The following is a 25,993-nucleotide window of genomic DNA, read 5'->3' as shown; positions in this document are numbered from 1 at the left end:
ATAAAAAAACTCTCAGAAAAATAGTAATAGAAAAGAAATTTCTCAACTTGATATACAGCATGTACAAAGTTCCTCTGCTTAATGGTGAAAGATTGAGTGTTTCCTCCTAAGATCTGGAAAATGTACTGATGTCCATTTTCACACCTTTTATGCAAGAGCACTGAAAGTTCCAGCTATGCAATCAGGCAAGAAAGGAAATAAAAGGCTTGCAGGATAAAATTACCCCTATTTGCAAATGACACTATTGTCTACATAAAATATCCCAAGGAACGTACCAAAAGAAATCTCCTAGAGCTAAGTGAATTCAGCAAGTTTGTGCAGTATGAGATAAACATGCAAAAATGAATCGTGTATGTATATGCCAGCAATACATATGTTGACACCAAAATTTAAGCACAATACCATTTACAATTACTCAAAAAAATCACTCTAACAAAATGTGTGATCTCTATGATAAACATTACAAAAGCCTAATGAAAGAAACCAAAGACCTAAGTGAATCTAGAGATGCACCATGCTCATTCATAGGGAGCGTCAGTGTAGTAAAAAGTCCATTCTGCAAACTGGTGTACAGGTTTAATGTAATTCTTATCAAAATCCCAGCAACACTTTTGTACATATAGACAAGGCTAGTTTAAAATGTATATGGGAAGGCAAAGGAATTAGAATAGCTAAACAATTTTGAAAAAGAAGAATAAATTGGGAGGAACCAACCCTATCTGATATTAAGGCTTAGTACATAGCTAAAGATATGTGATATTTGTGGAGAAATAGATATGTGGATCAATGGGATAGAACAGAAGACCCAGAAACATACCCACATAGATATGCCCACCTAATTTTTGACAAAAGTACAAACACAATGAAGGAAAGAGCCTTTCCAACAATTGCTGAAGCAATTTGATATCCACCAGCAAAAAATGAACCTCAAGCTAAGTTCAGACCATATACAAAAAATTAACTCAAAGTGGACCATGGACTTAAATATAAAATGTACTATTATAAATATATAACCCTGGTTTTAGAAAAAAAATTATAGCAGAATATATTCAGGATCTAGGACTGAGTACAGAGTTCTTGGACTTGACACCAAAAGCATGATTCATAAGAAGAAGTTGACAAATTTGACTTAATAACATTTAAAAAACTTTTCATGACAACCAAAGTAAAAATAAATTATTGACATCAAAATTAAAACTTCTTTCCATCCAAGGACAAAATCAACAAAGTGAAAAGACATCCTATGGAAAGGGAAAAAAGATTTGTAAATTGTATATTTGATAAGGGGTTAATATCCAGGATACATTTTATTTTTAAGTATATCTTATTGATTATGCTGTTATTTGTCCCAATTTTTTCCTTTTCCCCCCTCTGCCCAATTCTCCCTCCCTCCAGCATTGCCCCCCTTAGTTCATGTCCACAGGCTGTGCATGCAAGCTCTTCAGCTTCTCCCTCGCCTACACTATTCTTAACCTCCTCCTGTCCATTCTGTACCTACCAATAATGCTTCTTATTTTCCGCACCTTCTTTTTCATTCTCCCCTTTCCCCCTCCCAGCTGATAACCCTTCTGGTGATCTCCATTCTTGTGATTCTGTTCCTGTTCTAGTTGTTTGCTTAGTTTGCTTTTGTTTTTGTTCTTTGGATTCAGTTGTTGATAGGTGTGAGTTTGTTGTCATTTTAATGTTCAAAGTTTTGATCTTCTTTTTCCCAAATAAGTCCCTTTCATGTTTCATATAATAAGGGCTCGGTGATGATGAACTCCTTTAACTTGACCTTATCTGGGAAGCACTTTCTCTGCCCTTCCATTCTAAGTGATGGCTTTGCTGGATAGAGTAATGTTGGTTGTAGGTCCTTGCTTTTCATCACTTTGAATACTTCTTGCCAGTCCTTTCTTACCTGAAAAGTTTCTTTTAAGAAATCGGCTGACAGTTTTATGTAAACTCCATTGTAGGTAACTCTCTGCCTTTCTTTTGCTGCTTTTAAGATTCTCTCTTTATCTTTAATCTTTGACATTTTAATTATGATGTTTATTAGTGTGGACCTCTTTGGGTCCAACTTGTTTGGGACTCTCTGTGCTTTCTGGACTTGTATGTTTATTTCCTTCACCAAATTAGGAAATTTTCTTTTATTATTTTTTAAGTAAGTTTTCAATTTCTTGCTCTTCCTCTTCTCCTTCTGGAATGCCTATGATTCAGATGTTTGTCCTTTTGGAGATGTCCCAGAATTTTCTTAAACTCTCCTCATTTTTTTGAATTCTTGTTTCTTCATTCTGTTCTGTTTGAATGTTTGTTTTTTTCCTTATGTTCCAAATTGTTGATTTAAATCCGGCTTCCCTCCTTTCACTCTTGGTTTCCTGTGGATTTTTCTTTATTCCCTTAGTTGAGCATACATTTCTTCCTTTATGCTTTTACCATATTCAGTGAGATCTTTGAGCATTCTGACCACCAGTGTTTTGAACTCTGCGTCTGATAGGTTGGCTATCTCCTCATCACTTAGTTCTTTTTCTGGGGTTCTGTTCCTTCATCTGGACCACATTTCTTTGTCTCCTGAATCTGGCAGCCTCCCTGTGTCTGTGTACTAGGTAGAGATGCCTTCTTTCCATTTCAATGCACCTGTTAAGTCATATGGGGGGAGCCTTGGGTAATTGCCAGCGTGGGGCCACTGTGGCTCTGTCTGTGGGTGAGCAGTCAAAGAGGGGACAATGTCACTGTTGGCTGGCATCTGGGGACTTACCTGGTCTTCACCCTGTTTCCAATCACTTCACCCACTTCCGTGTTGGGCACCGCGTGTGACTGGTGCCCCTCCAGCTGCTGTCCTGGTTGTGGTTCCCACAGTGGGTGGGTTTGCATGTGTTCCAGGTCCTCTGGCAGTGTCTTACACTACCCCCGTGTCCACTGGGTTTACAGCCAGAAGTTATGAGGGTCTTTTTTCCCGGCGCTGGAGCCCTGGAGTGTGGGGTCTGGCCTGGGGCTGGGCTTGCTCACAAGGTGTCTCCCTGATTTTTATCCACCACACATGAATGTGGGGCTGCCCCTTCAGCTGGCCTCCACCTCACTGCCTCTCCGTCTCTCTGCCTCTGGCTCACCGCCGCCACACCAAGCCCTCTCCATCCCGACTCCCTGTCTCAGTGCCCCCTACCCATCTGGATGAATATAGCTTCTTCAAATCCTTGGCTGTTGGACTTCTATACAGTTCTGGGTGTTTTTCTGGGTGATTTTCTGGCAGCTCTGAGTGTTTTTCATTTTTAAGTTAGTTGTGTTCCTTCTTATGGTTGTGCAATGAGGTGAGGCATCTCTACCTACACCTCCACCTTGACTGGAACCCAGAATATATTTTTTTAAAAACTTTCACAACTCAGCAACACCAAAAATATCCCAAGCAGAAAATGAACAAAGGACTCAAAGAGCTATTTCTCCAAAAATGATATACAAATGACAAAAAATATGTGAAAAGATGCTCAATTTCACTAACATCAGAGAAATGCAATGAGATAGCATCTCACACCCATTAGGATAGCTACCAGTAAATATATAGGTAATAAATGTTTATTTTTTTATTTTTCAAATTATATATTATTGATTATGCTGTTACAATTGTCCCAATTTTTACCCCTTTGCCCCATCTACCCAGCACTCCCCCCACTCCCTCAGGCACTCCCCCCACCTTTGTTCATGTCCATGAGTCATGCATAGGTTCTTTAGCTGCTCCATTTCCTGTACTGTATTTTACACCCCCACGGCTATTCTGTAACTACCTACTTGTACTTTTTAATCCCTTCACCTCCTCACCCATCTCCCACAACCCCCGCCCATCTCCCAACCATCAAGATGCTCTCTGTATCCACGATTCTGTTTCCATTCTTGTTTGCTTAGCTTGTTTTTTTCAGATTCAGTTGTTGATAGACATGTATTTGTTGCCATCTAATTGTTCATAGTTTTGATCTTTTTCTTAAGTCCCTTTAACATTCATATAATAATAGTTTGGTGATGATGGGCTCCTTTAGACTTTTCTTGTCTTGGAAGCTCTTTATCTGCCATTTGATTCCAAATGATACCTTTGTTGGGTAAAGCAATCTTGGCTATAGGTCCTTGCCTTTCATGACATTGAGTATTTCTTGCCAATCCTTTCTAGCCTACAAAGTTTCCTTTGAAAAATCACTTGACAGTCTTAAGAGAATTCCCCTGTAGGTAACTAACTGCTTTCCTCTTGCTGCTTTTAAGATTCTCTCTTTATCTTTAACCTTTAGCATTTCAATTATGATGTGTCTTGGAGTGGGCCTCTTTGCATCCAGCTTGTTTGGGACTCTCTGTGCTTCCTGGACTTGCATGTCTATTACTTTCACCAAATTAGGATTCTTTCATTATCTTCTCAAATAGATTTCCAATTTCTGGCTCTTTCTCTTCTCCTTCTGGTACCCCTATGATGTGAATATTGGGTCACTTGAAGTTGTTCCAGAGGCTGCATATACAATCCTCGTTTTTTTGAATTCTTTTTTTTTCTTGTTCTGATTGGTTGTTTTTTGCTTCCTTATGTTCCAAATCATTGATTTGATTATCGGATTCATCCACTCTTCTCTTGTTTCCCTATAAATTGTTCTTTATTTTAATTAGTGTATCTATCATTTCTGATCATATCTTTTTTATGCTGTTGAGGTCCTCACTAAGTTCTTCAAACATCCTTATAACCAGCGTTTTGAACTCTGCATCTGATATATTGCTTATCTCTATTTTGTTTAGCTCTTTTTCTGGAGCTTTGATCTGTTCCTTCATTTGGGCCACATTTCCTTGTCTCATTTTGGCAGCCTCCTTGTGTTTGTTTCTATGTACCAGGTAGAGCTGCTATGACTTCTTGTCTTGATAGGGTTGCCTAATGTAGTAGGTGTGTCCTGTAGGGTCCAGTGGCACAGCCTCCCCTACCATCCAAGCTGGGTACCCAAGGTGCTCCCTTCATGTGTTCTCACTGAGTACACCCTCCTCTTGTGGTTGAGATTTGTTGCTGTTGGCAGATCAATGGGAGGGATTTACCCAGACCAGTCAGCTGCAAGGACTGGCTGTGACCACTGACCACCGACCTCTGCCCTCCATGGAAGGTCAGCTGTGCAGGGGCAGGGTGGTGGTGCTCTGACGTGGTCTGTAGCTATCCACTGGGGACACAGGTTCCGGGGTATACTGTGTAGTGTAGGGCAAGGTCCACACCCACCTGTGTTTTGCCTGGGGCACCCTGCCTGAGCTATAAAGCAATCTGGAAATAAACAGCAATCTGCAAGGCCTGGGGCTCACTGAGGCCAGCTGTTGCTTGTTTGAGGGGATTTAGGAAGTTTTTAAGCTTGAGCCAAGACCAGCCATTCATATGGAAAAGCAGCCTCGGTAGGACAGTAAGTTGGGTGGGGTGGAGTCTCTAGGGATCTCCAGAGCGGGGCAAACAGAGTTAGCCAGCTTTTGGAGTCTCAGATATGGCACCTGCCTCCTGGCTCTGTGGCTCTGTGAGGGGAGAGTTCAGCAAATGGACAATGGCCCACCTTTCTGTCTGGGAGAAAGCTGTCCCCCAGCTCTCACCTTGATACCAGACACTTCCATTCCTCCATGAATACTGCTGATGCCTTTCAGCAGCCACCCTGGTGCTGGAGCTCAGAGAGAGTGAGTCTGATTAAGTCTGTGTGTGGGTTCTTTAAGAGGAACTGCTTGGGACTCTGGAAGTTTGTTCCACTGACTCAATCCCCACTGGTTTTTGCAGCCAGAAGTTATGGGGGCTTACCTTCCTGGCCCTGGAACCCTGGGCTGGGGGGCCGGGTGAGGAGCTGGAATTCCTTGCTTTTGAGATAATCCCTCCCAAATTTTTATCCACCACACGTGGATGTGGGACCAGCCTGTTCCACATTTCCGCCCCTCTTACCAGTCTGGATGGATGGGGTTTCTTTAATTCCATAGTTTTCAGACTTCCATTCAACTTGGTTCCTGACGGTTCTGAGTGATGGTTGTTGTAGGGTAAGTGGAGGCAATATGGCTTCCTCACCCGGGTGTCTGGGTCACTAAGGGAAGTAGTTTCTCACAACTGTGAAGAGGCCTGATAAAGCAGTGTTCTCACAGCCTTGAGAGAGTCTGGGTCCAATAAACAGTTCCCATAACATGAAGTGGGCTCGCATGCGTGGAGTCACGCTGTTTTTGGCTTTTTGCTGGCTTTGTTGTTCCTAGTACTTAAAGGGGTAGGGGCTTCTCACTGGGTGCATAGACATGCAGCTTGCAGTGTGCAGGGCTCGCCCGCCCGTGAATAGAGGTGTGCCAAGCCTCTCCACAGCTCCACGCATTTTCTTCTGTCTGCCTGAGTCTGGAGTGGGCCTGCCAGGCCTTGACCGGTTGCAACACAGTTGTTCTGTATTTTAGTTATAATTTTGATATGGTTGTGCGAGGAGGAGAGCTGTGTTTACCTATGCTGCCATCTTGACACAGAGTGAAAATAAATATTGAATGAAGATGTGGAGAAACAGGAACCTTTATACTCTGTTAGAATGTAAAGTGGTGCAGCCATTATGGAAAACAGTATGGCAGTTTCTCAGAAAGTTAAAAATAGAAGTACCATATTATCCCCCCAAAAACCCATATTTTGATTTACACCCAAAAGCATTTAAAGCAGGACCTCAAAGAGATATTTGTACACCCATGTTTATTGCAGCACTATTCACAATAGTTGCTTGAGGTGGAAGCAATCCAAGTGCCCACTGGCAGATGAATGGGTAAATAAAAGTGGCCTATCCATGCAGTGGAGTATCATTTAGCCTGAGAAAGGGCATTCTCACACATGCCACAACATGGGTGGATCTTGAGCACATGATGCTAAGTGAAATAAGCCAGCCACAAAAAAAGATACAGTATGAGTCATAGAAACAGAAAGCCGCTGGCGGCGGCCAAAGGCTGGGTGGGCGGAGGGGGCTGTTGTTTGACAGAGGCAGAGTTTCAGTTTTGCAGGGTGCAAAAGCCCTGGAGCCGGTCGGTGGTCATGGCTGCACAACATGTGTGCATCATGAACAACACGGAACTTCACACTTAAAAGTGGTAAATTTTATGTTATTAAAATGGTTTTAAAAGTGAAAACTTTTGCTCTTCAAAAGACCCTGCTTAGAGGACAAAAAACAGGTACAAATGGGAGAAAATATCTGTAAGCTACATATCTGAGGAAGGACTGGTGTCTAGAATATACAGGGTCCAGTACAAAGAACGCCCCTTTTTTATTACAAAACCGTAAGCATGTCATTCTGTAACATAACAATATCACACTCAAGCACACCGTATGACATTTTAGGTGAAATGTTCAAATTAAAACGATAAATTATGACACCCATATTATTACCCTACCAACCACACTCAAGCAGGCGTTCCTTTTGCTGGACCCTGCATACAGAACTCTCAAAACTCAACAGTCAGTAAACAAACGACCCAAAAAGAAAACGGGCAAAAGATGCGAACAGACACCTCGCCTGCGAGGAGATGCGGACGGAGGACGGAATCGCAGCATTTGCAGCAGGGGCGCCCCTGAGCGTCGGCCCCGGGGCAAGGAAAGCATGTCCACAGGGAAATCTGTACATACATGTTAGAGCAACTTTTTCTGAAATAATCAAAAACTGGGAACGACCCAAATGCCCTTCGGTAGGTGAACAGCCAGATAAATTGTGCACCATGGATTCTATGTCCCAATAAAAAGGAATGACAGAGGGAACTACATTCATGAATTGCTAGAGGATTAGGCCGAGTGAAACAAGCCAGTCCCAAAAGGCCGCATACACGGTCACTCTACTTATACAGCACTCTTTTTTAAATGAAGTATTTTATTTATTATGTGCATTCACAACTAATATTTAAGAACATTTACAATATTAATGAAACTTAATCTAAGAGAAGTTCAACTTACATTTTTCAAAATATTTTAATACTGGGTATTAAGAGAATTATGGTCGAAATTATTATGCCAAAACTTATAATAAATGTTTGAAGATAGTCTATAATACTATAATTCTTTGTAGTAAAGAATTCTATACCAAAGTTGTACAAAGTTTGGTGTGCAAAGAGGTACACCAAAGAATTTTACACCAAAATTCTTTGGCTTTAAGAAAGAGCATTTGGTTTACTTCAATAATGGGAATATCTCTTAATGTTGGTATGGCCTCTTCCTGGTATTTCTTCTACTGTTGACTTCAGCATAGTTCCGTGTGATTGTGTGAACAGAGCTGAGTGGCCAGGTACTCGCCACGTTCACTCCACGTAAGAGTGCGTACCCGCCTACTGTACCGATGAGGGGTAGACGGGCAATGCAGCTGCCCAATACTTCGGAAGCCAGTCAATTAAGCTTAAGGCGTTTAGCCAAGATTCAGGGATAAAAGCTCACATGAGACACAGTATGAAGCCAGATTGGGAGCTTAAGAACAAAGCCATAAGTCTCTCTCGCTGGCAATAGCGACAGTGAACTTTCCACCCTTTTCCCTGTGGCTTTGAGACAATCTCAGCACAGAGTGCCCTGGGCAGGCGCTGACCTGGGAGCAGGAGCTGGAGCCCGGAGCCCGGAGCCCGGAGCCGGAGCCGGAGCTGGAATCGAAGGAGGGCGAGAAAGGAGAAACCAAGAAGCCGAGTGGTGCGGGTGCCCCACAGCCCTCCTCTGGAGGGAGCTCCCGCGCGGGGCCAGCGAGGCGGCTCACTGGCCCTGCGGAGGAGCTGTAACACTCTTAAAATGGCGAAAGTATAAGAATTCAAGACAAACTGTTGGTTGCCAGGCTTAAAGAGCATTAATTAAGGGTGAGAAGGAAGTGGGTGCAGCTGTTTGAAAAGGAGGGCTAAGATCAGGGAGAGACCTGAGTCATGATGAACATGCTCTGCAGCTTCACTGTCTCAATTTCGCTATCCTGGCTGTCATAGTGCATCAATACTAGCATTGTACAAAACAATTATCCCTGGGGAAACTGGGTAAGTGGTACGTAGGCTCTTTCTGTATTATTTCTTTCAACTGCCTGTGATCCAACCAAGATCTGAAAATAAAAGCTTAATTGAAACATATAAAATATGCACCATAAAAATGCAGTACGCTTTATTTGATTGTTAGAAACAGATTACCAATAAAATATTTACAACACACAGAGGGAATTTGGATTTGAGTGGGTTTATCACGCAAAGTCCAGTCTGGGAGGAAGGCCGCCCTGAATGAGAAGGGACAAGGGCCATGGGAGAAACGAGTGACGATGCAGCACGGCCCGTGCGGCACAGTGTTCGCAGGGTGAGTCCTAAGCAGGGCCGGGCGGTGTCACCAGCAGTTTCACAAGAAGCGCTCGCCCAGTGTTTCGAGGCAGAGCCCACGAGGAGAGCTGGGCCTGCAGGGAGCAAGGCCAGGCCAGCCGAGAACCAGGGAGCAGGGCCCCTGCAGGATCTGGAGGAGGCATGGCCTCCGGGCAGCCCCAGCAATGGTCTCTCCGGGCACGAGGCGGAGTGGCTCAGCCTGCAGAACATGACCTCTACAGGCTTAGACAAGGGCAAGTCATCCCAGCACGCAGCACAGGGGAGGTCAGCAAAGGAATGCATCCTCCAGAGACAAGGTGCTAAGTGTCACCTGGGCCCCGCAGGCAGAGCCCGGCTCGCTGGGGCTGAGAGAGCACACGATGGAGAGGAAGGCGTGGGCGCTGATGCAGCTGCCCGGGGCACCGCGGCGGCTGCAGCTGGAGGCTGCTCGCTGTGTGGCCGCGCAGCAGCGGCCAGGGTCCGGGAAGGTGCCTGTGGGAGGGCGCCTCAGCGGAGAGCTCAGAGACAGTCCCTGGACTTGGGCGACTGCCCCCAAAGGGAGCACAGGTGCTGGTGAGAGACCCTTCCTCATAAGTACCGCTGGAGCCGTGGACCTGGAACAAGGCAGCTGTGCTCATGCGGCCTCGGGACCACTCACTCTTTCCCAACAGGACTTTCCTTGTGGGCAGCAGGAACATCTGGCAGGAGCCAGGCCGGGGACAGCGACTGTGGCTCAAGCACCTGCCACAGCGTCTGCGACACCTCCCCTAGCTCCAAGCCCACCTCTCGACTCCCTCGGGTGGCCTGGCTAGTCACTCGCGAGGCCCCTTCTGACCCAGGCCAAGAGAGGGCTGCAGTGGCCTCTCCCAGAGGCTTTGATGGAGGGCCGGCCCAGGAAGACGACCATGGGCACCATTACATCTATGCTCCTCTAGGCACAGGAGTCCCAGTGGGGACGCCTCAGAGGGTGGCAGGCAGGGAGAGGCTGAGGGACCGGCTGTGCCAGTTTGCATGGGATGGAAGGGGCTTCTGTTTGCGAGCTTGTCATACACGGTGAGGCTGCCCTGAAGGCTCTTTCAATCCATGAACCAAGGACGGGCAGCTCTGCTAACTGGATGGCCCCCCAAACCCCAGAAAGGCACGGGGCCCTCACTCTCCTGCCCAAAACAAAACAGTGAAACAGAAGATGCCTCCTGCAGTACTGGTTTTTATTGGCGGACACAACCGGCGGAGGCCAGGCCTGGCGTGTGTGCGGCCGGCCAGCCGTGCAACCCGTGCACACGCCCCCCCGCCCCCCAGGGCCAAGCACTCAACACACTTGCGCCAGGTTGTGCTTCTTGTACAGCAGTGCCCGTCTCTTCTCACGCTCGCGCACGAAGGCGCGCAGCCGCGCCGTGGGGAAGGTCACCGAGGAGGGCTGGGAGCAGGCTGGGCCCTCCTCAGTCAGCCATGGGCACTGCAGGCAGCTGGAAGCGCTCGGCCGGCCCCTGCAGCACAGGGTTGGCAGGAGAGAGGCAGGTCAGCGGCCCTGGCTGGCGCAGGGTGGAGCGGGGTGGGCAGGACGGCCGGGTGGGAGGCGGGGAACTGGGCGCCTTACCAGGGGTATGCGCACAGCGTGCTCTGCAGGAAGGCCACGGCGCCCCCGGACAGCCCCGCGTAGCAGCGGCTCAGCAGGACCAGCCCTTTGCGCAGGCCTCTCTGCATGTCTCGCGTGCCCTCGCTGCTCACCGGGTACTCGGCGCTCAGCCTGCGTGGGTGGGGCGCAGGGGCTCAGGTCACACGGGGACCTGAGGTCACCCGCATGGACTCCGTGCCCGCCCCTGCACGCGCGGAGGACTCACATGATGAATGCCGTCACACCGATGGCCCAGATGTCTGTCTGCGGGCAGGCACCCTGGCCCTCCAGGAGCTCCGGGGCTGGGGGAGGGGAGCACAAGGTGCGGGCTGAGTGGCGCAGCGCAGGGGCAGGACCGGAGGAAGGCCTGCGCCCGGCCACCCCTCTCCCCAACGCACCCGTCGTCTCCACGTAGTCTTTGAACCTCTCTGGGGGCAGGACCCTCTCCTGGGCAAGGCTCTGAGCGTTGCCCAAGTCGACCACCTTGAGCAGGTTGTACTCGGTGACGATCATGTTCTCGGACCTGAGGTCCAGATGCAGGATGCACTGGGCGTGCAGGTACTGGGCAGCACTCAGCATCTGCCACAGGTAGTCCTTCACCTCGGACTCCGAGTAGGAGGCCCTGAGGGCACATGGAGAGGGGCTCAGCTCCATCCGGTTTCTGCGGAGCCCGCTCCTGCACAGGGCCCAGCTGGTGGAAGTGGGCAGGACCCGGGCCCCAGGGGGCGCCCCCTCCCTGAGCCTTGCCCCCAGGCCAGGCGGCCCCTCACCGCTGGGCCAGGCAGGGGAGCAGCTCCGGCCCAGAGCACAGCTCCAAGATGAGGACCAGGTGCCGGGGGCTGAGGTAGGCGGCCTGCAGCTGGGCCAGGTGCGGGTGGCGCAGGCCCTTGAGGGCCTCATACTCGCGAAGCACGGCCGTCCTGTCCTCGGGGCGGTAGGGGATGATCTTGGCGGCCAGTGGGCGTCCGCTGGCCTTCTCCCGGCACTGCCGCACGACGCTGAAGCGACCCCTGGCGAGGAGGCACAGGCCAGGCTCCTGAGAGCCCCTCCGGCCCTGGCCTGCAGGCCCCCTCGCACCCTCGGGCCGCCCCTTCTCAGAGCAGCAGGACGGAACCCCGTGGAGAAGGGTGTTCCCAGGCAGTGCGGGGGGGTGGGGGGTGGGGGAGAAGGCACCACACCTGCGGATCTGCGTCTGGAAGGCGAAGGTCTGCGTGCTGGGGAGCGGGTGGGCCGGCAGAGCCAGGCCGCTCTCCTGCCCAGAGGCTGTGAGAAGGAAAGACGGTGACGGCAGTGTCCCTCGTAGTCCCAGCTCCCCAACCTGGTCCCCATCACCCCTTCCCTGTCACCCTGAGAAGGGGCCCCTCTTTAAACCCACACTTGGCCTCTCATTCCTTGGACCGTTTGGGGGTGGGGAGGGGCAGCACAGTAGCCAGGACAAGCCTTCCCAGAGAGTGCGCGTGACTCGTCCGCAGGGCAGTTCCGGGCGCCTGCCGCCCCTGCCCGCCCGGCCCTGCAGAGGCTTACCGGTGTAGCCGGGCCCTCCCAGGAGGACCCGCTCCGAGGGGCTGCTGTAGGGACCCATGCCGGCCTTGCTGACGCAGGCGGTCCGGAAGGTGCACATGCCGCCCCCCGAAAGCTTCCTGGCCAGGTAGCAGCAATCAAAGACGTCCGTGGCCAGGGTGCTCCAGCTGCCACCTGGCCACATGGAGCAGGTGAGGGCAGCCCCAGGCCTCCCGGCCCGCGTCCAGTGAGGCTGCTCAGCAGCGCAGGGGGTCCCAGGCATCCCCACTGGGCGTTCAGGGGCGCAGAGGGGACCAGGCGCTCTCCCCGCCAGCCACGGGCCCCAGGGGCCGAGGGCGCCTGCGCAGCCCTACCTTCCAGGCTGCACTGCACGATGTAGGTCACAGGGCCGCAGGATTCCACAGGCTTCCAGACCAGCAGCACCCCGTCTGGGTGCACCGCCCCGATGTCTGGGCGTGGGGAGGACAGGGGGCGCTCTGCGGGGCCGCAGACGGGGGCTGGGATCAGCTCCCAGGGCAGCCCACAGAGCTCCGACCCCCGCCCCCGCCCGGAGAGGGACCCGGTGCCTCTCCTGGTGGGAGCCCAGGGGTGTCCGCCTGCCTGACTGCAGGCCCCCTCATGCGGCGCGTGCACGGGAGCCCCGTGGAGTGGCCCTCACTCACAGCCCCCTGCCCATCTGAGGTTTCGGTCAAAGATGTTTCAGCCTGGAGGGGCACCTGGGCTTGGTCGCCTGAGGCCTGGCGCCCCCTGGGGTTCAGGCTGGGGGTCTAAGAGCTAGGCTGGCCCGCCCCACGGCAAACCCCAGGGAGGAGGGATGGCCTGCGTGGCCCCTGGCCCCGGCCCCGCCGAGACAGCCTGGCGAGGCCCACCCACCTGCCTTCCGGAGGACAGCTGTGGTGGCCGCCACGCCCAGCTCGTTGCGCACGCTGCACGTGTACACACCGAGGTCCTCGGCGGTCACCACCAGGATGGTCAGCAGGTGGAAGTTCTTGAGCGTGGAGGAGATGAGCAGGCGGCTGCTGCTCTCCAGGAGGGCCCCGTCTGCAGCGGGGCAGAGCAGGCCGGAGGCTCGACACACCCAGGCCCCCACACTCCCTGGGCCTCAGCTTCTCTCTGCCGGCTGAGAGCCAGGACCTCAGCGAGCAACCCCCCGCCGTCCTCCTATGCCCCACCCCCCTCCCCAGCACCAGGAGAGCTCCTTACCTTTATTCCAGGTGGCCTGTGCAGGTGGCTGGGCCGACACCTGGCAGGCGAGAGTCACAGACTGGCCCAGGACCACTGTCTCGTCCGCAAGCTCCCTCAGGAAGGATGGCGCTAGAAAAGAGGTGGAGCCGAAGGTGGGGATACTGGAGAGAAGCCCATCCTCAGCCAGCTCATCAACACTAGCACCTCTGTCAGGAAGGCCTCCAGGACTGCTCAGTCCTGACAGCCGGGGAGCCAACCGCCCCACATCTGGGCTCAAGCCACTGTGGGTTTTAACTCGCCCCGTTGGTCTGAGCACTGTGGAGGGGCTCCCCCCACCCCCCACTGACAGCCGGGCCCCCTGAGAAGCGGGGACCCAGCCCCGGGTACCACGTTCACCTTGTTCTCTGCTCTTCAGCCCCGACAGCCGGAAGGAAGCTAGGCCTGCCTTCTTCCTGGGGGGCCCCTCCTTCTCTGGGCCTGCAGGGAGACAGGGCAGAGGGAGGTCGTATCAGGGGCAGACGCCACTTGGCAGCCAGCTGCCTGGCACGGCCATCGGCAGCATGGGAGGAGGACCCTGGAGCTACTCCCCACCCCCCGCCAGACCCCCATGTGGCTGAAAAACCTGGACCCGGGGCATTTTTTGAGGGGAGGGGGACAAGCTGTATCTGCTGTGGGGGCTACCCCTTCCCCAGCCCATCAGCATAGACCCGTCCCGGGTGGGGCCAGTTCCGGCAGGTAAGGGGCGCACGTGCCCAGGAGGCCTCGCCAGGGTCTGGGGTTGGGAGGGGTCGCTGAGCGGCGGGGGTCAGGGAGACTGGCCCTGTTTTCTCCCTCTCCATGGGGCTGTAACCCCTGCGGCAGCTCCGCGTCCCAGTACTGGGTCTCAGATGCTCACGGGCGGGGGGTGGGGTGGGCCTCGGGAACAGAAGCCCCTGTGTGCCTGAGGCATGGGCGTCACGGGGGCAGGACAGCAGAGGCTGCCTGCGTCCAGCGGGCGCCCGAGCTGCGGTTTGCGGGCATGGGTGCGGAAGCCCCAAGGCACAGGAGGCACCCCAGCGGAGCGCAGCAGCCTCCGTGGTGGGGCGGGGAGTCACCTTGGGGCCTGCCCCTCAGGAGGCGGGAGATGTGGGCCACCGATGCCCTCATCCTCTGGCGCAGTCCCAGCTCCACGGGTGCCTCCAGCAGCGCCTGCCTCCAGGGGGGACGCGGGAGGCCCCTGGAGGGGGGTGACCACTTGCGCTTCCTGCTGCTGCCCGCCTCCCCGAGCAGGGTCTCCGTGTCCTCCAGCTCTTCTCTGATCTCCAGGCCGGCAGGGAGGCCCTGCCAGGGCCACGGGACCTCTGGGAGCTCAGCCAGCGCCTCCCTGGCCTCCAGCACTGGGGAGGGTGGCAGCTCTGGCTTGGGGACCTTCCTGAAGATCATGAACTCGAAGGGGAGGTATTTGATGTCGTACAGGTCCGACAGGTTGAGGTAGGCTGGCTCCACTTCTGATATATCCAGAGACGCGGTGTCAGCGGCCTCCATGTCCCCCGACAGGTCCTGGATTTGTACCAGCGACACCTGCGATCCCCTGCTGAAGTCTTCGCACAAGGTCAGCTCCGGGGAGGCCCTTGTGGGAGCCCCACTGCCCTCTGGCAGGGACGCCACGTGGGCCTGGGGGTGTGCGCTTTGTGCCCCTGTTTCCTCCTGCTCCTCCAAGGACTGAGAGGTGCCCCAGGCCATCCTGGCCCACAGGGGCCCCTGGCCCAGCATGCCTCCCGCGTCCCCACCGAAGGCAAAGGCACCGTAGCCAGCCACCCCCGCGTAGCCCCCACGGTGCCCAAGGGAGAACTTGCGTGAGGTTGCCCGCTCCCGAGGCCGAGGGGGGCTGGGCTCAGACTCACACAGGTCCTCTGTCTCCCAGGCCAGAGCCTCGGTGTCCAGGGGCAGGCCAGGCTCCGGGCCAGATGGGGAGGCTGGCCCTGGAGAGCTGGGAGGACCGGGCCTCCCAGGGGGAGGGGTGGCCTCCATCCCCCTCTTAGAGCCAGACTGGAGGCAAGCCAGAGCTGGCGAGAAGGGAGCCTGGAGTTCTCCAGGGAGGAGGGGGCTCGCGGTCGCCAAAAGAGCCTCCAGAGAGTGCCCTGGAGGAAACGCGCCAGCAGCTTGGGGCGCAACAGCCGCGGGGGGGTCACAACCCTTCCCGGGGGAAGGACCCTGCTGGGGGTGACAGAAAGGGGCCAGCTGTCCCCCACAGCTGCCCTGGGAAAGCCCCTCTTGCTCAGCAGGGCCAGGACCTCCACCAGTAGATGGACACAGTCCCTGTCCTTTTGAAGACCCCACATCCGTGGCATCCTTGACCTCTCTGGGCACACTCTCTCCTCCGGAGGCCGCGGGGTGGCCCCAGAGGGCGGGGGTAGGACACTGCCCCTCACGGCAGGCCTCTGCAGAGGGGCCCGATGAGCCTGCACAGTCAAAGTCCGGGCAAAGACTGCGGCGGGGGCCTCCGGGGGCGCCGGTGCCAGGCAGCCGCAGAGGAGCCTCGGAGGAGGGTGCCCTCGCCATCAGGGCGGCCTGCTCCTCCCGGGCGGCCTCCTCCTCCAGCGCCCGGTGCTCCAGCAGCGGCTCACGCAGGCCGGGCGGGGGGCCCGCGAAGTAGCCGCCCTTGAGCAGGTGCCTCCGCCGCGCCGGGACCTGCCTGCCGCCCGTGGCCAGGGCCCCGTGCGCCGGGCTCTCACCGGCCTGCTGGTAGAACAGGCTGCGGATGATGCTCTGCCGGGGCACACAGCCTGGGGCCGCGGGGGGCTCTGAGCCCCGGGGTGACACAGGCACAGGCGCTGCCTCCGCGGGCGGGCAGGCCTCGGCCTCCTCCGGCAGGCTGGCAGACGGGCGCAGGAAGCCCCGCGGGTGCATAAGGGGGGAGTGGGTCACCGGAGAGGGCGGCAGCGACCTGGCCCGGGCAAAGGGGGCCAGCTCAGTGTCGGAGGACGAGGTGCCGCTGGAAGAGGTGCTGGTGTCGCCGCGCGGGCTCCGGGCCACTCCGAGAGACGAGCTGTCCGGCGGGCCCTGGAGCAGCCCCGGGATGGGGCGCATCAGCAGGACGGACTTGTAGCCCATCAGGGAGCGCTGCCGGCATGGGGGCGGGGCGTCAGCCGGCCCTCTGCCTCCAGCTCCCAGGGTGCCCCAAGCGGGGCGCCCAGGAGATGGGGGCCTCGAAGCCCTCGTCCTCACCCCCGCACACCAGGGCTCGGTGCTGTGTTCCTGCCTCATCCTGGCTGCTCAGGGGGCATCAGCCCCCCGCTCCCCTGCCCCCCCAGGCCTGGGGGCACCACCAGCACGCGGGGCCCAACCCCTCGCCTGCCCCCAGGCCCCGCGTGCCGTGCCCCTGGCGGCCGCCCTGCTCTGCAGCCGGCTCACCTGCCAGCGGCTGCGGGCCAGGAGGAACTTGAGCTGCTTTGTGTTGATGAAGTGGGCCTCTTCTGCAGGCACAGACTTCTGGGGGACCCAGGCAAGAAAGCCGCGTCGGGGGAGAGCCTGGTGCACCCCGTGGCCAGGCAGGACCCACCCCTCTCGGCCTCAGCGCCCCTCCCGGTTCACTGGGCCTGCCGGATTCAGCCTACTCACCAAGAACCAGGGGTGGGCCAGGCACTGGGCCGCGCTGGGCCGGGCTCTGCGGGGATGCCAAGCAGGGGTCAGGCCAGGGGTCAGCTGCCCCCCCCCCCCGCCCCGGCCCAGCAGGTGGGGGGGTGGGGAGGGGCAGGCACACTCACTCCGGGGCCCTCTGCAGGGCGGCCTTGATGAAGTGCTGAGCGTCCTGGCTGAGGTGTGCGGTCACCGGGCTGCCCCAGGACACCCGCCCCCCCAGCACGTTCAGGAGGGTTGCGCGGTCACTCTCGCCGGCAAATGGGGACGAGCAGGTCAGGCTGAAAGCACAGAGAGTGGTCAGCATGCAGAAATGACCCCGGGTTTCTGGGTCCCATGGGGCGGCTGGGCAGAGCCCTGGTTGGCATGGCCTCTCAACACCCTCAGAATCCCAGCAAGTGTCAGACCTGGGCGCGGCCCGGAACAGGGGTTGAGCGTGCTCCCGGGGGGCACCAGCCGAGCCTGAGGTGGGAGCAGGGCTCCCCCTGCAGCGGAGCGGCAGCCTCAGTCTCCACCAGCAGTGCCCACAGGGCAGCGGGAGCTGCTCTTAGGGCCCCGGGCAAACCAGCAGACCCTTTGGAGAAACAGCTCAGCGCTGGCCGCGCCTCCTGACCCAAAGCGCTGCTCTAAACCCTCCTATCAGAGCAGGCCCACTGCCTGTTCCCAGAATAGCTGCCCCGTGAGTCTCAGGTCTCTGATCCAGGGAGGGCCTGCAGCGCCTGCGACCTCCTGCGGGCCTGCTGGGAGGACCTGAGACCGGCGTGCGAGGGGACAGCGGGCGGGTGCCGGGCCTGCTCACCTGAGGTAGGAGATGACCCCCATGGCCCTGTGGGAACAAAACCACAGCTGTGAGTCACTCCAGGCCTGGCCCACGGGCGCGGGGCCCCGGGGCGGGGCGGGGGGTGGGTGCCGAGAGGGGCAGGAAGGCAGAGAACAGGAGGAGGGGCCGGCGCAGCGGCTTTGCCCGTGGCGGCCCAGCCACTCACCAGATGTCAGAGGCCTCGCTGACAGGGGTCTGCTCGATGATCTCAGGGGACACAAACTCAGGGGACCCGTACTTGCTATACTGCGGCTCTGCCGGGGTGACTTTTTGGGCAAAGCCAAAGTCGCAGATTTTAATGTCTTCCCGAGCAGGGTGCACCATCAGGATGTTGGGGGGCTGTTGGGCGGAGTCAGGAAGTGGGTGAGGCCTCCACCCGAGGAGGCGCCTCCTGGGCGGCCAGGGCTGGGGGCGGCGCCAGGGAGCCCCCGGCGACGGAGAGGCCAGCGGGGGAGGGCGGGGGCTGCCCAGGGAGCGGGTTTTGGCCCTACCTGGGGACAGCCTCCCCCTGTCGGCGCCACACCCCACCTGAAGGGGCTGCTGGCAAAGCAGTGAACTCCCCGCCCCCAAAAGTGAGCAAGTCCTGATGCTGGCAGTGGTGGGCCTGGGCCTTTCCAGCCTGCAGGCTCCCACCAGCCCCTCCACCTGGGCTCTGGGGGCGCCAGGGAGGTGGGGCAAGTACCTTTATGTCCAGGTGGAGAATGCCACGGCCGTGCAGGTAGTGCAGCCCCTCCACCAGCTGCTGGATGTACACTTTGACCTGTGGAGGCCACGGCCGCCGCTCAGGCGAGAGAGCCCGTCCGGCCTGCCCGGCCGCCCTCCTCCTTGCCCTGCCCCGCTCCGCCCCTCGCACCCTGGGGACCTGGGACCGTCCCACGGGCAGCACAGTCAGGGCCTCCCCAGCGCCAGGCACCTGGGCCCAGGGATGCCCCTGGGCCTGGGAGGTGGCGAGGGTTTGGGTGTGTGAAGCAGCCTGAACAGAGCCGGAAGCTGAAGGGCTCCAGAGCAGGTGAGGGTTGGCCCACCGGCCAGGTGCAGGCTGGGAAAGGGAGGTGGTGATCCTGGCTGGCTGGCAGGGCTTTGAGAGGCGACCGAGGAGCGGTGGCACCTCGTGAGGCCCTGGGGGCCTCCAAAAGTTCTCTGAGCTGGAGCACACGGCACAGGAGGGAGGCTGTGTCTGCTGGGCCAGGCAGCTGGGGTGGGGCTGGGGGAGTGGGAGTCCCGCAGGGGTCTGCACGCAAGCCAGGCTGCAAAGTCACCTCAGCCTCTGTCACCACGCCCTTCTTAAACAGGCGGTCCAGCAGCTCCTCTGACGAGCACCTGGGGCTCCGGTCAAGGGACGCTCTGAGGCCGGGGACCCACCCGCTCCACACCCAAGGCGAGTGCTATCTTGGGGGGTGGCGGGGGTCCACGCTGGGCTGGTGGGACCTCCAGGCTGAGGAGGGTGTGTGGGACGCAGACCCTGAGGAGAGGGGCCGAGGCCGGCGGCCAGCCGCAGAGCTGGAGTGGAGGCAGGCCCTGCCCGCGGCGCAGGGGTGGGGCGTGACAAGCACTGTGACCTCAGAGACCCTCGGCCTGGCAGCAGGCGGTCAGGTGGGGCCCAGAGGGAACAGGGAAGGGGTGTGCCCCTCCCTGAAGCCTGGGTGGGGAACTAAGAGCCCCAGCGCTGGGGGTCTGGGGCTGCCACTTCAGCAGCCTGACCTCCTGCTGGACAGAGGCCACGTGGAGCGTGGGAGGGCCCTGCCCTGGCTCCAGGGGCAGCGAGCTATGAGGGCAGTGCCACATCTGAGCTGGTTAGCCCCACGGCACCCTAGCAGGGACACGGGCGGCCAGGCCGGCTGCCCCGTTAGGACCGGGCCAAGGACAAGAGAGCCACAGGCCCCGTGCGGCCCTGTGTCCCCTGCCCTCCTGCTGTCCCCGGCCCCGCCCCCACCGCTGTCCCCTGGGGCTGCGGGCAGGATACAGCTCCAGGATGAGGATGAGGGTCTTGCGAGTCTCAAACTGGTCCAGCAGCGCGGTAACCAGAGGGTGGCTCAGCTCAGCGAGCACGTCTCGCTCCCGGTAAGCCTGGCTGCGCGTCCTGCTCCGCAGGGGGATGAACTTGGCGGCGCAGGATATCTGGTTGCCTTTGTGCTGCACCCTCTTCACGAAGCCGAACACACCCCTGGGAAAAGGGGAGCCCACGGCAGACTCCTAAGACCAGGCTCCTGGGACGGGGATGGGGGGCAGTGTTCGTGGCCGGCGGGGGTTCTGCACGGGCAGCCGCTGTGGGGAGTGGCTGCTGGGGAGGCACGGGCTCCCTAGAGGTGGGGCTCCCAGGCGGGAGTCCTGGAGGAGGAGGGCAGAGTCCCGGGGGATGGGATGTGGGTGGGGCCTTCCAGGACTCAAGCTGCTGAGGGGCGGAGCTGCTGAGGAGCCAGGGTTCTGGGCGAACAGGGTCTGGGTTGGGGGTGTGAAGCTCCAGGGTGGGGACGGACTTAGGTAGAGAGCACTGAAGGGCGGCCTCAGAAAAGTGGGGTTCCTAGGAGCAGGGGTTCTGGGTGATGGGGCTCCACAGTGTGGGGTCCCAAGGGCTGGGGACTCTGGGAGGCTGGGGTTCAGGACTGGTCAGGCTGGAAGCGAGGCCCCTGGGGTAGGCTGGGGGGTACCTCCCAATCTCCTCCTTGACGTCGTAGAAAGAGTGCAGTTTTCTCCGATAGCTTGGCTTCTCCAAGTCCAGGTTGCCGTCCCCTACAGTCAGGGAGGAGTCGGTCATCAGTGTGGACCAAGACCCCTCTCCCCCCTGCCTCCTCTGTAGTATCAGCGGCGACAGTCCCCGGAGTCCGAGCCTAGGAGCCCACGGACCCGGCCCACACGGAGCCAGGACCAGCCTGGGCCCAACTCACCGGCCTGCACCTGCAGCTCTGCCTTGCACAGCACCTGGCCGCCCGCATTGCGGGCCAGGCAGGTGTACACACCGGCGTCAGGCTGCACCACGTCCCTCAGCACCAGGGAGTAGGTCGTCCCTTCCTGCTGCTGGCTGAGCCGTGTGCTGTCCGCCAGCTGGACGCTGTCCTGGAGGCACAGGCGCCAGGGTGACCGTCAGCCCCGCGCAGGGCCCAGCCTGCCTTCGGCATGTCCACCATGTCCAGCGGGGACCTCACACGCCCCTCCCGGCACAAGGCCTTCACCCCCACACACCCCTACCTTATACCAGGTCACTGTGGGCTGCGGGTCGCCCTCGATGATGGCCTGGAATTTCGCTGTGCCGCCCCTCTGTGCCTGCACGTCCTCGATGGTGACCTGCATGGATGGGGGCCCTGGGGAGGGGGAGGGAGCCCATGGGGAGGAGTCCAGGCAGCACAGACTGGCCATCTGCTGCAGCCCACACGGCACCAAGTCCAGGAGCTGGGGCCTGCGCCACAGAGGCCCCCGGTGGGCTGGCAGGAAGTCCAGGCGTGTCTTGGTGTCCTCGGTGAACTGCGAGGCCCTCAGATACCCCAGGGTGACAGAGCCCCGCGCCTCTCAAGCGGAGGCGACCCCCGCCCCTCCGCCCAGGCTCCTGCCCTCTGGTAGGTGCTTGCTTCCATCTGAGCACCACCTCTCCTGTTTGAACCCCCGGAGGCGGGCAGCGCAGAGCGCAGGGACGCAGGCTGCGGACAGGCTGCCTCGCATGCTGCCTGCCCCACCCAGCGAAGCTCTCTCGGGGGCTCAGGGGCCAGGGCCGGCGCACATCCGAGGGCCCCTCCGGGCAAGCCTCCCCCGCCGAGGGCGCAGGGTCACACACACAACCTACTTGTGGCTCCCCCATCGCCGGCCTGGTACACGTATGTCCGGTGAGTGGTCTCTGTGAACACGTGGCTGCAGACGTTCCAGAGCTCCGAGGCCCCTGCCTCTGGCCAGCCCGCAGTCTCCATCCTGGAGCCAGGCAGCGGGTTGAGCTGTCTGCCTGCCCATTCACTGCTGGGAGTGGGCACAGACCCTGCAGAAAATCGGGTCCCTGCCACACCCCCGCCCAGGGCCGAGGGAGACAGTGCGGAGGAATGCAGAGCCGGGGCCTGGTCCTGGGTGTGGGGGGCTCCCCAGCACCTCACTCAGGAGTGGCCTCTCCTCGCACTGCCTTGGACTGGGGTAGAGCTGACTGGGAGGGTCCTGGGGTGCTGTGAGCCCCTCCATGGCTCCTGCCCTGCCCCTAGATGGCCCTCGTGGGGTGCCCCACCCAGCGTGCCAGGCACAGTACCTGATGGGAACAGTCCGTCCGTGCGCCGCGGCGGGGGACCCAGGGCCCTGACCCCAGAGGGACGGCGGCGCCTTCCCGGGCTCTGCTGGGGGGAGGTCAGGGCCTCGTGAGATGGAGCCGGCTGGGGCTGCCCCCAAGACGGGTCCCTGCACCACCCGCGAGGGCCCAGAGGGCAGGAGCACAGGCAGAGCAGGGCGCGGGGTCTGTGCCCCCACACGTGGCCGCGTGCCGCCGTGTGCACTTCCTCCAGGGCACCCTCCTGTCCCGCCAGTAGCCTGGGCCACCGGCCCTGAGTCGCCTGTCCCCCACCCCACCCCCATCTGCAAACGGATGCAGCAGCCTCAGCAGCCTTCCTGGGACCACATCCGACAGGCACAAGGGGTCCCCTCCCCCTTGTCCTCTCGCTCCCCCACTCGCCCCTCCCTTCTCTCCTGCCCTGGCGCACAGGGTGCCCAGGCTGCCTGCCAGGGGTCTGAACCAGCAGGCCTCTGACGCCCCGGGCGGATGTGCTCAGGGTGGACACAGCCTCCCCACACGACCCCCTGCCTAGTTTCCTGGACAGCCTGAGCAAGGGGTGGGCCTTGCCCAGGACCGCCCCCCCGTGAGGTCTGGTCCCTGGGGTTCCACCAGTTCACTCCCATGGGATGGGCACCCATGATGACCAATGGTGGGGGCAGCACAGAGGAGGGGTCCTGGGAGCGGGGCATTTGCAGTCAGCCGCCGCTCCCCCTCACCGGGTTCAGGCGCAGCCTCGGCGCCCGGGAGCTGGGAGCTGGCCTCCTGGAGAGTGAGGGGCTCCCCGGGGCCGAGGCCGAGGCGGCCCCCCGCGGAGGTCTGTGGGGCCTCAGGCCTGATGTCCTGGTCCTCCTGCTCCAGGGCAGCGGGGGGCGGGACGGCAGCGCCTGTGGGGAAAGCAGGTCGCGTGTAGGGGTGTGCCACGGCCTGGGGCTGGGAGGGGCTCCGGGAAGCTCACTTTGGCCCTCAGAGACACCCACGGGGGCCGGGCTGCCCTTCCCACCGCCCCCGCTGCCTGTCCACCCCCACTCTCAGGAGGCGCAGGCAGGGGCCTGACAGAGAAAGGGGCCTGGGGGGTGGGCGGGGCGCAGAGGGCGCTCCTGGGCCTGAGTGGGGAGCCCTGGAGGTCAGGAGAAGGTCAGCTGCACGGCAGCAGAGCCTGGACGCCGGCCTTGTGCCCTGCCTGCCCCTCCCTCTTCATTCTTCCCATCCCTTCACCCTGCACCGGCCTCCCCCTTGGCTCACTCTGGACCCCAGGCCTGGTGGACCCAGCCCAGAGTCATAGGGGAACATGCAGCCTGACGCCGAATCAGGAGCCTGGGGATCCTCTGGGGTCGGCCCCCTCGCTGCCCTCCCGTGGTAGTCCCTGTCTGCAGCCCTGGAGGGGATTCTCCCTGAAAACCTAGCTGCCCTTCCCGCCAAGTGCAGCCCCACTGGACCCAGGTCACCACACCCTCATCCAGCCCCCACCCCCTTCCTGAAGGGGCCGCCCGACCCTCCCAGCCCTCAGCCCCAGGACGGCCCCGCCCTCCGCCCGGCTGCCAGCCCCAGGCGGGGTGTGCCAGTCGCTCCCACTGCTCGGTTTCCGGCAGGTCCTTGGCCTGGAGCCCTCCCTGGCCCCAAGACCCTCTCCCACATTGGGGCGCCCACCTGTCCTCTCCCACTCCAAGGAGGACCCCACACACATCGCACCCCGCTGCTGTCTGTCCCTCCAGCAGCCCGGCTGCCCAGGGGCCGAGAAGGGCTGGGGGCGGCCGTGCGGGCAGGCTGTCCGAGGAGCTGCCCCGCCCCCGCCCCGGCTGCCGGCAGACGGCCGGGCCTCAAGGGCCCCTCCCACCCAAGCTGCCAGCGCCCCCGGAGGAAGAAAGAAGGAGCAGAATATGGGGTGCAGGAGCCAGTTTATTAGCATTATGGAGTCAGCTAACAGGGGCTGCTTCCCATCCCCAGACCCTGGCCTGCTCTGCAGGGGAGGCCCCGGGGCTCCCCGGAGACTGGGAACAGCGTCCAGGGGGAAGACGTGCCCTCGGGGACGTCCCACAGAGCTCCTGGGCGCGGGGCAGGGCTGTGCCGCGGCCAACGAGGAGGTGGGACACAGCCCAGAGCCGTCTGCCTGCTGTTCCCGCAGAGCCCCCGGTAATCCGGGTTGGAGCTGTGCACACAGTGTCCCCAGCTGGGGACCCCCTGCCCCGCACCGTGAGGTAGGAAGCACCTGGTGGCAGGAGGGGCAGCGCAAGTCCTGAGTCACTGGAGAACAAGGGGAGGGTCAGAGCACACGTCCTGAGGTGCTGGCTTCAGGCCCCTCCCGGGTGCCCCAAGCCCAGGGCCGCTATGAAGCAGGGAGGCGCAGAGCCAGGCAGGGCCGCGGACCCCAAGGCCGTGCCCCTTCTTCCCTGCCCCCTGCAGCCACAGCGGCCTGCAGCCCTGTCAGCAGCCTCCTGGCTCCGAGAGAGTCCCTGTCTCAACCCCCAGCTGCCTGTGCCCACGATCAAAGCCTCAGCCCTGGGAGGGGCTGGGGCCCTCCTCCTCGTCCCGGCGAATGTGCAGGGTGACTGTCTCGCCCACTGTCCCGAAGCTGACCCTCTGGGTGGAAACCTCCGTTCTGAAGCTGCTCTGGCCACTGTCCACCGAGCGACGGACCTGGGTGCAGGAGGATGGCACCCAGAGCGGGCGCCCCTCAGCCTGGGCCTCCCGCACACAGGCGGCGCCAGGCGGGCCAGAGGCCAGAGGCCCTGACGGAGCTGCCTCCTGGGGCAGGCGGCTGAAGAACCCCAGGGGACCTGGGGGGCCTGGCGGGCGCCCCACGGGGAGCAGGATGGGCTGTCCCACAGTGAGCTCGCGGATCTCTCTCTGGAGCACTGAGACCTCACAGGGCGGGGCGTCAGAAGCACTGGTCACGGGGCTGCCGCGGCCGAAGGTCTCCCCTTCCCTGGGCACGTAATCCTCCAGGTCGGCCAGTGTCAGCGCACGGCCATCGTGCGTGAGGATCTTGCGGTCACAGCCCTGAAGGTCGTGGGCGCCCAGGGGCCCCCCCATCAGGCAGACGCCTGCCCCGTCCTGCACCTCCAGGGGGGCCTCGTCTTCAGCAGCCCCGGGAGGGGGTAGCTCAGGGCTGTCCAGTCCAGTGTCCACACAGAAGACTCTGCCCTGGGTCAGGGGCTCCTGGGCCAGCAGCGTGTTGTTGGAGTTGTTTGTGTTGGGGTCTCCTCCTGGGGTTCCGCCAGGCAGTGTGAAGAGATGCCCCGCCGAGCTGCTGGGCACCTCTCTGGCCGGAGATGCACCCCTTGGGCCTGTTTTCTTCACCCGGACTTCGATGGTCTCTTCGACCTCCACCCACTTGGACAGGGGCCCAGTGTCCCCGGGCAGGGCCGGCACGTGGGCTCCGGGCTCCGTCACGTACAGAGTGGGCACAGCGGGCCTCCAGCCCGGCTCCACCCCCGGCCTGCGGAGCTGGCCGGCCCCTGGCAAGTACAGCCGCTCGGGGGCCGACAGGCCTGGCCTGGAGGGACTGGCAGGGCGGCGGGAAGGCGAGAGGGAGGGAGACTTGCTGGGGGCTGGGAGCCGGCCACGGGGGCTCTTCACCACGGTGGTGATGGTCTCCTCTCTGCAGGGAGAGGGCCGAGAGGGGATGGCACAGAGACCCACAGCCCGCCTGCCACCCATGACACCAGCACGTGCAGGGCGGGCGCGAGAGTCGAGTCAGTGTGCCAGCAAGCAGATGGTGAGACTGCACAAGCTCCTATACATG

At 59.7% G+C, this 25,993-nt stretch overlaps 1 protein-coding gene across 1 annotated transcript in view; it reads right to left on the bottom strand.

The window, feature by feature from the left end:
• Positions 1-10,452: 10,452 nt before the first annotated feature.
• OBSCN (obscurin, cytoskeletal calmodulin and titin-interacting RhoGEF) overlaps positions 10,453-25,993 on the bottom strand; it is a 164,869-nt gene continuing 149,328 nt past the window's right edge. The window contains 27 exon segments of the mRNA XM_054584055.1: positions 10,453-10,742; positions 10,853-11,002; positions 11,097-11,172; positions 11,269-11,492; positions 11,641-11,880; positions 12,049-12,133; positions 12,395-12,565; positions 12,745-12,867; positions 13,265-13,432; positions 13,595-13,705; positions 13,973-14,053; positions 14,671-16,678; positions 16,970-17,047; positions 17,177-17,222; positions 17,323-17,475; positions 17,994-18,020; positions 18,181-18,353; positions 18,697-18,774; positions 19,274-19,334; positions 19,978-20,178; positions 20,663-20,744; positions 20,900-21,068; positions 21,201-21,313; positions 21,790-21,956; positions 22,234-22,318; positions 22,968-23,135; positions 24,747-25,849. Coding sequence (XP_054440030.1) covers positions 10,565-10,742; positions 10,853-11,002; positions 11,097-11,172; positions 11,269-11,492; positions 11,641-11,880; positions 12,049-12,133; positions 12,395-12,565; positions 12,745-12,867; positions 13,265-13,432; positions 13,595-13,705; positions 13,973-14,053; positions 14,671-16,678; positions 16,970-17,047; positions 17,177-17,222; positions 17,323-17,475; positions 17,994-18,020; positions 18,181-18,353; positions 18,697-18,774; positions 19,274-19,334; positions 19,978-20,178; positions 20,663-20,744; positions 20,900-21,068; positions 21,201-21,313; positions 21,790-21,956; positions 22,234-22,318; positions 22,968-23,135; positions 24,747-25,849 — 6,319 coding nt within the window. The 3' untranslated portion in view covers positions 10,453-10,564.

The sequence above is a fragment of the Pteronotus mesoamericanus genome, unplaced genomic scaffold (assembly GCF_021234165.1).
Source record: "Pteronotus mesoamericanus isolate MK-2021 breed Mesoamerican mustached bat unplaced genomic scaffold, CSHL_Meso_final contig_752, whole genome shotgun sequence".
Taxonomy (NCBI): Eukaryota; Metazoa; Chordata; class Mammalia; order Chiroptera; family Mormoopidae; genus Pteronotus; species Pteronotus mesoamericanus.
The sequence above is the reverse complement of the archived record's forward strand: the minus strand, read 5'-3'. Positions and strand labels throughout refer to the sequence as shown.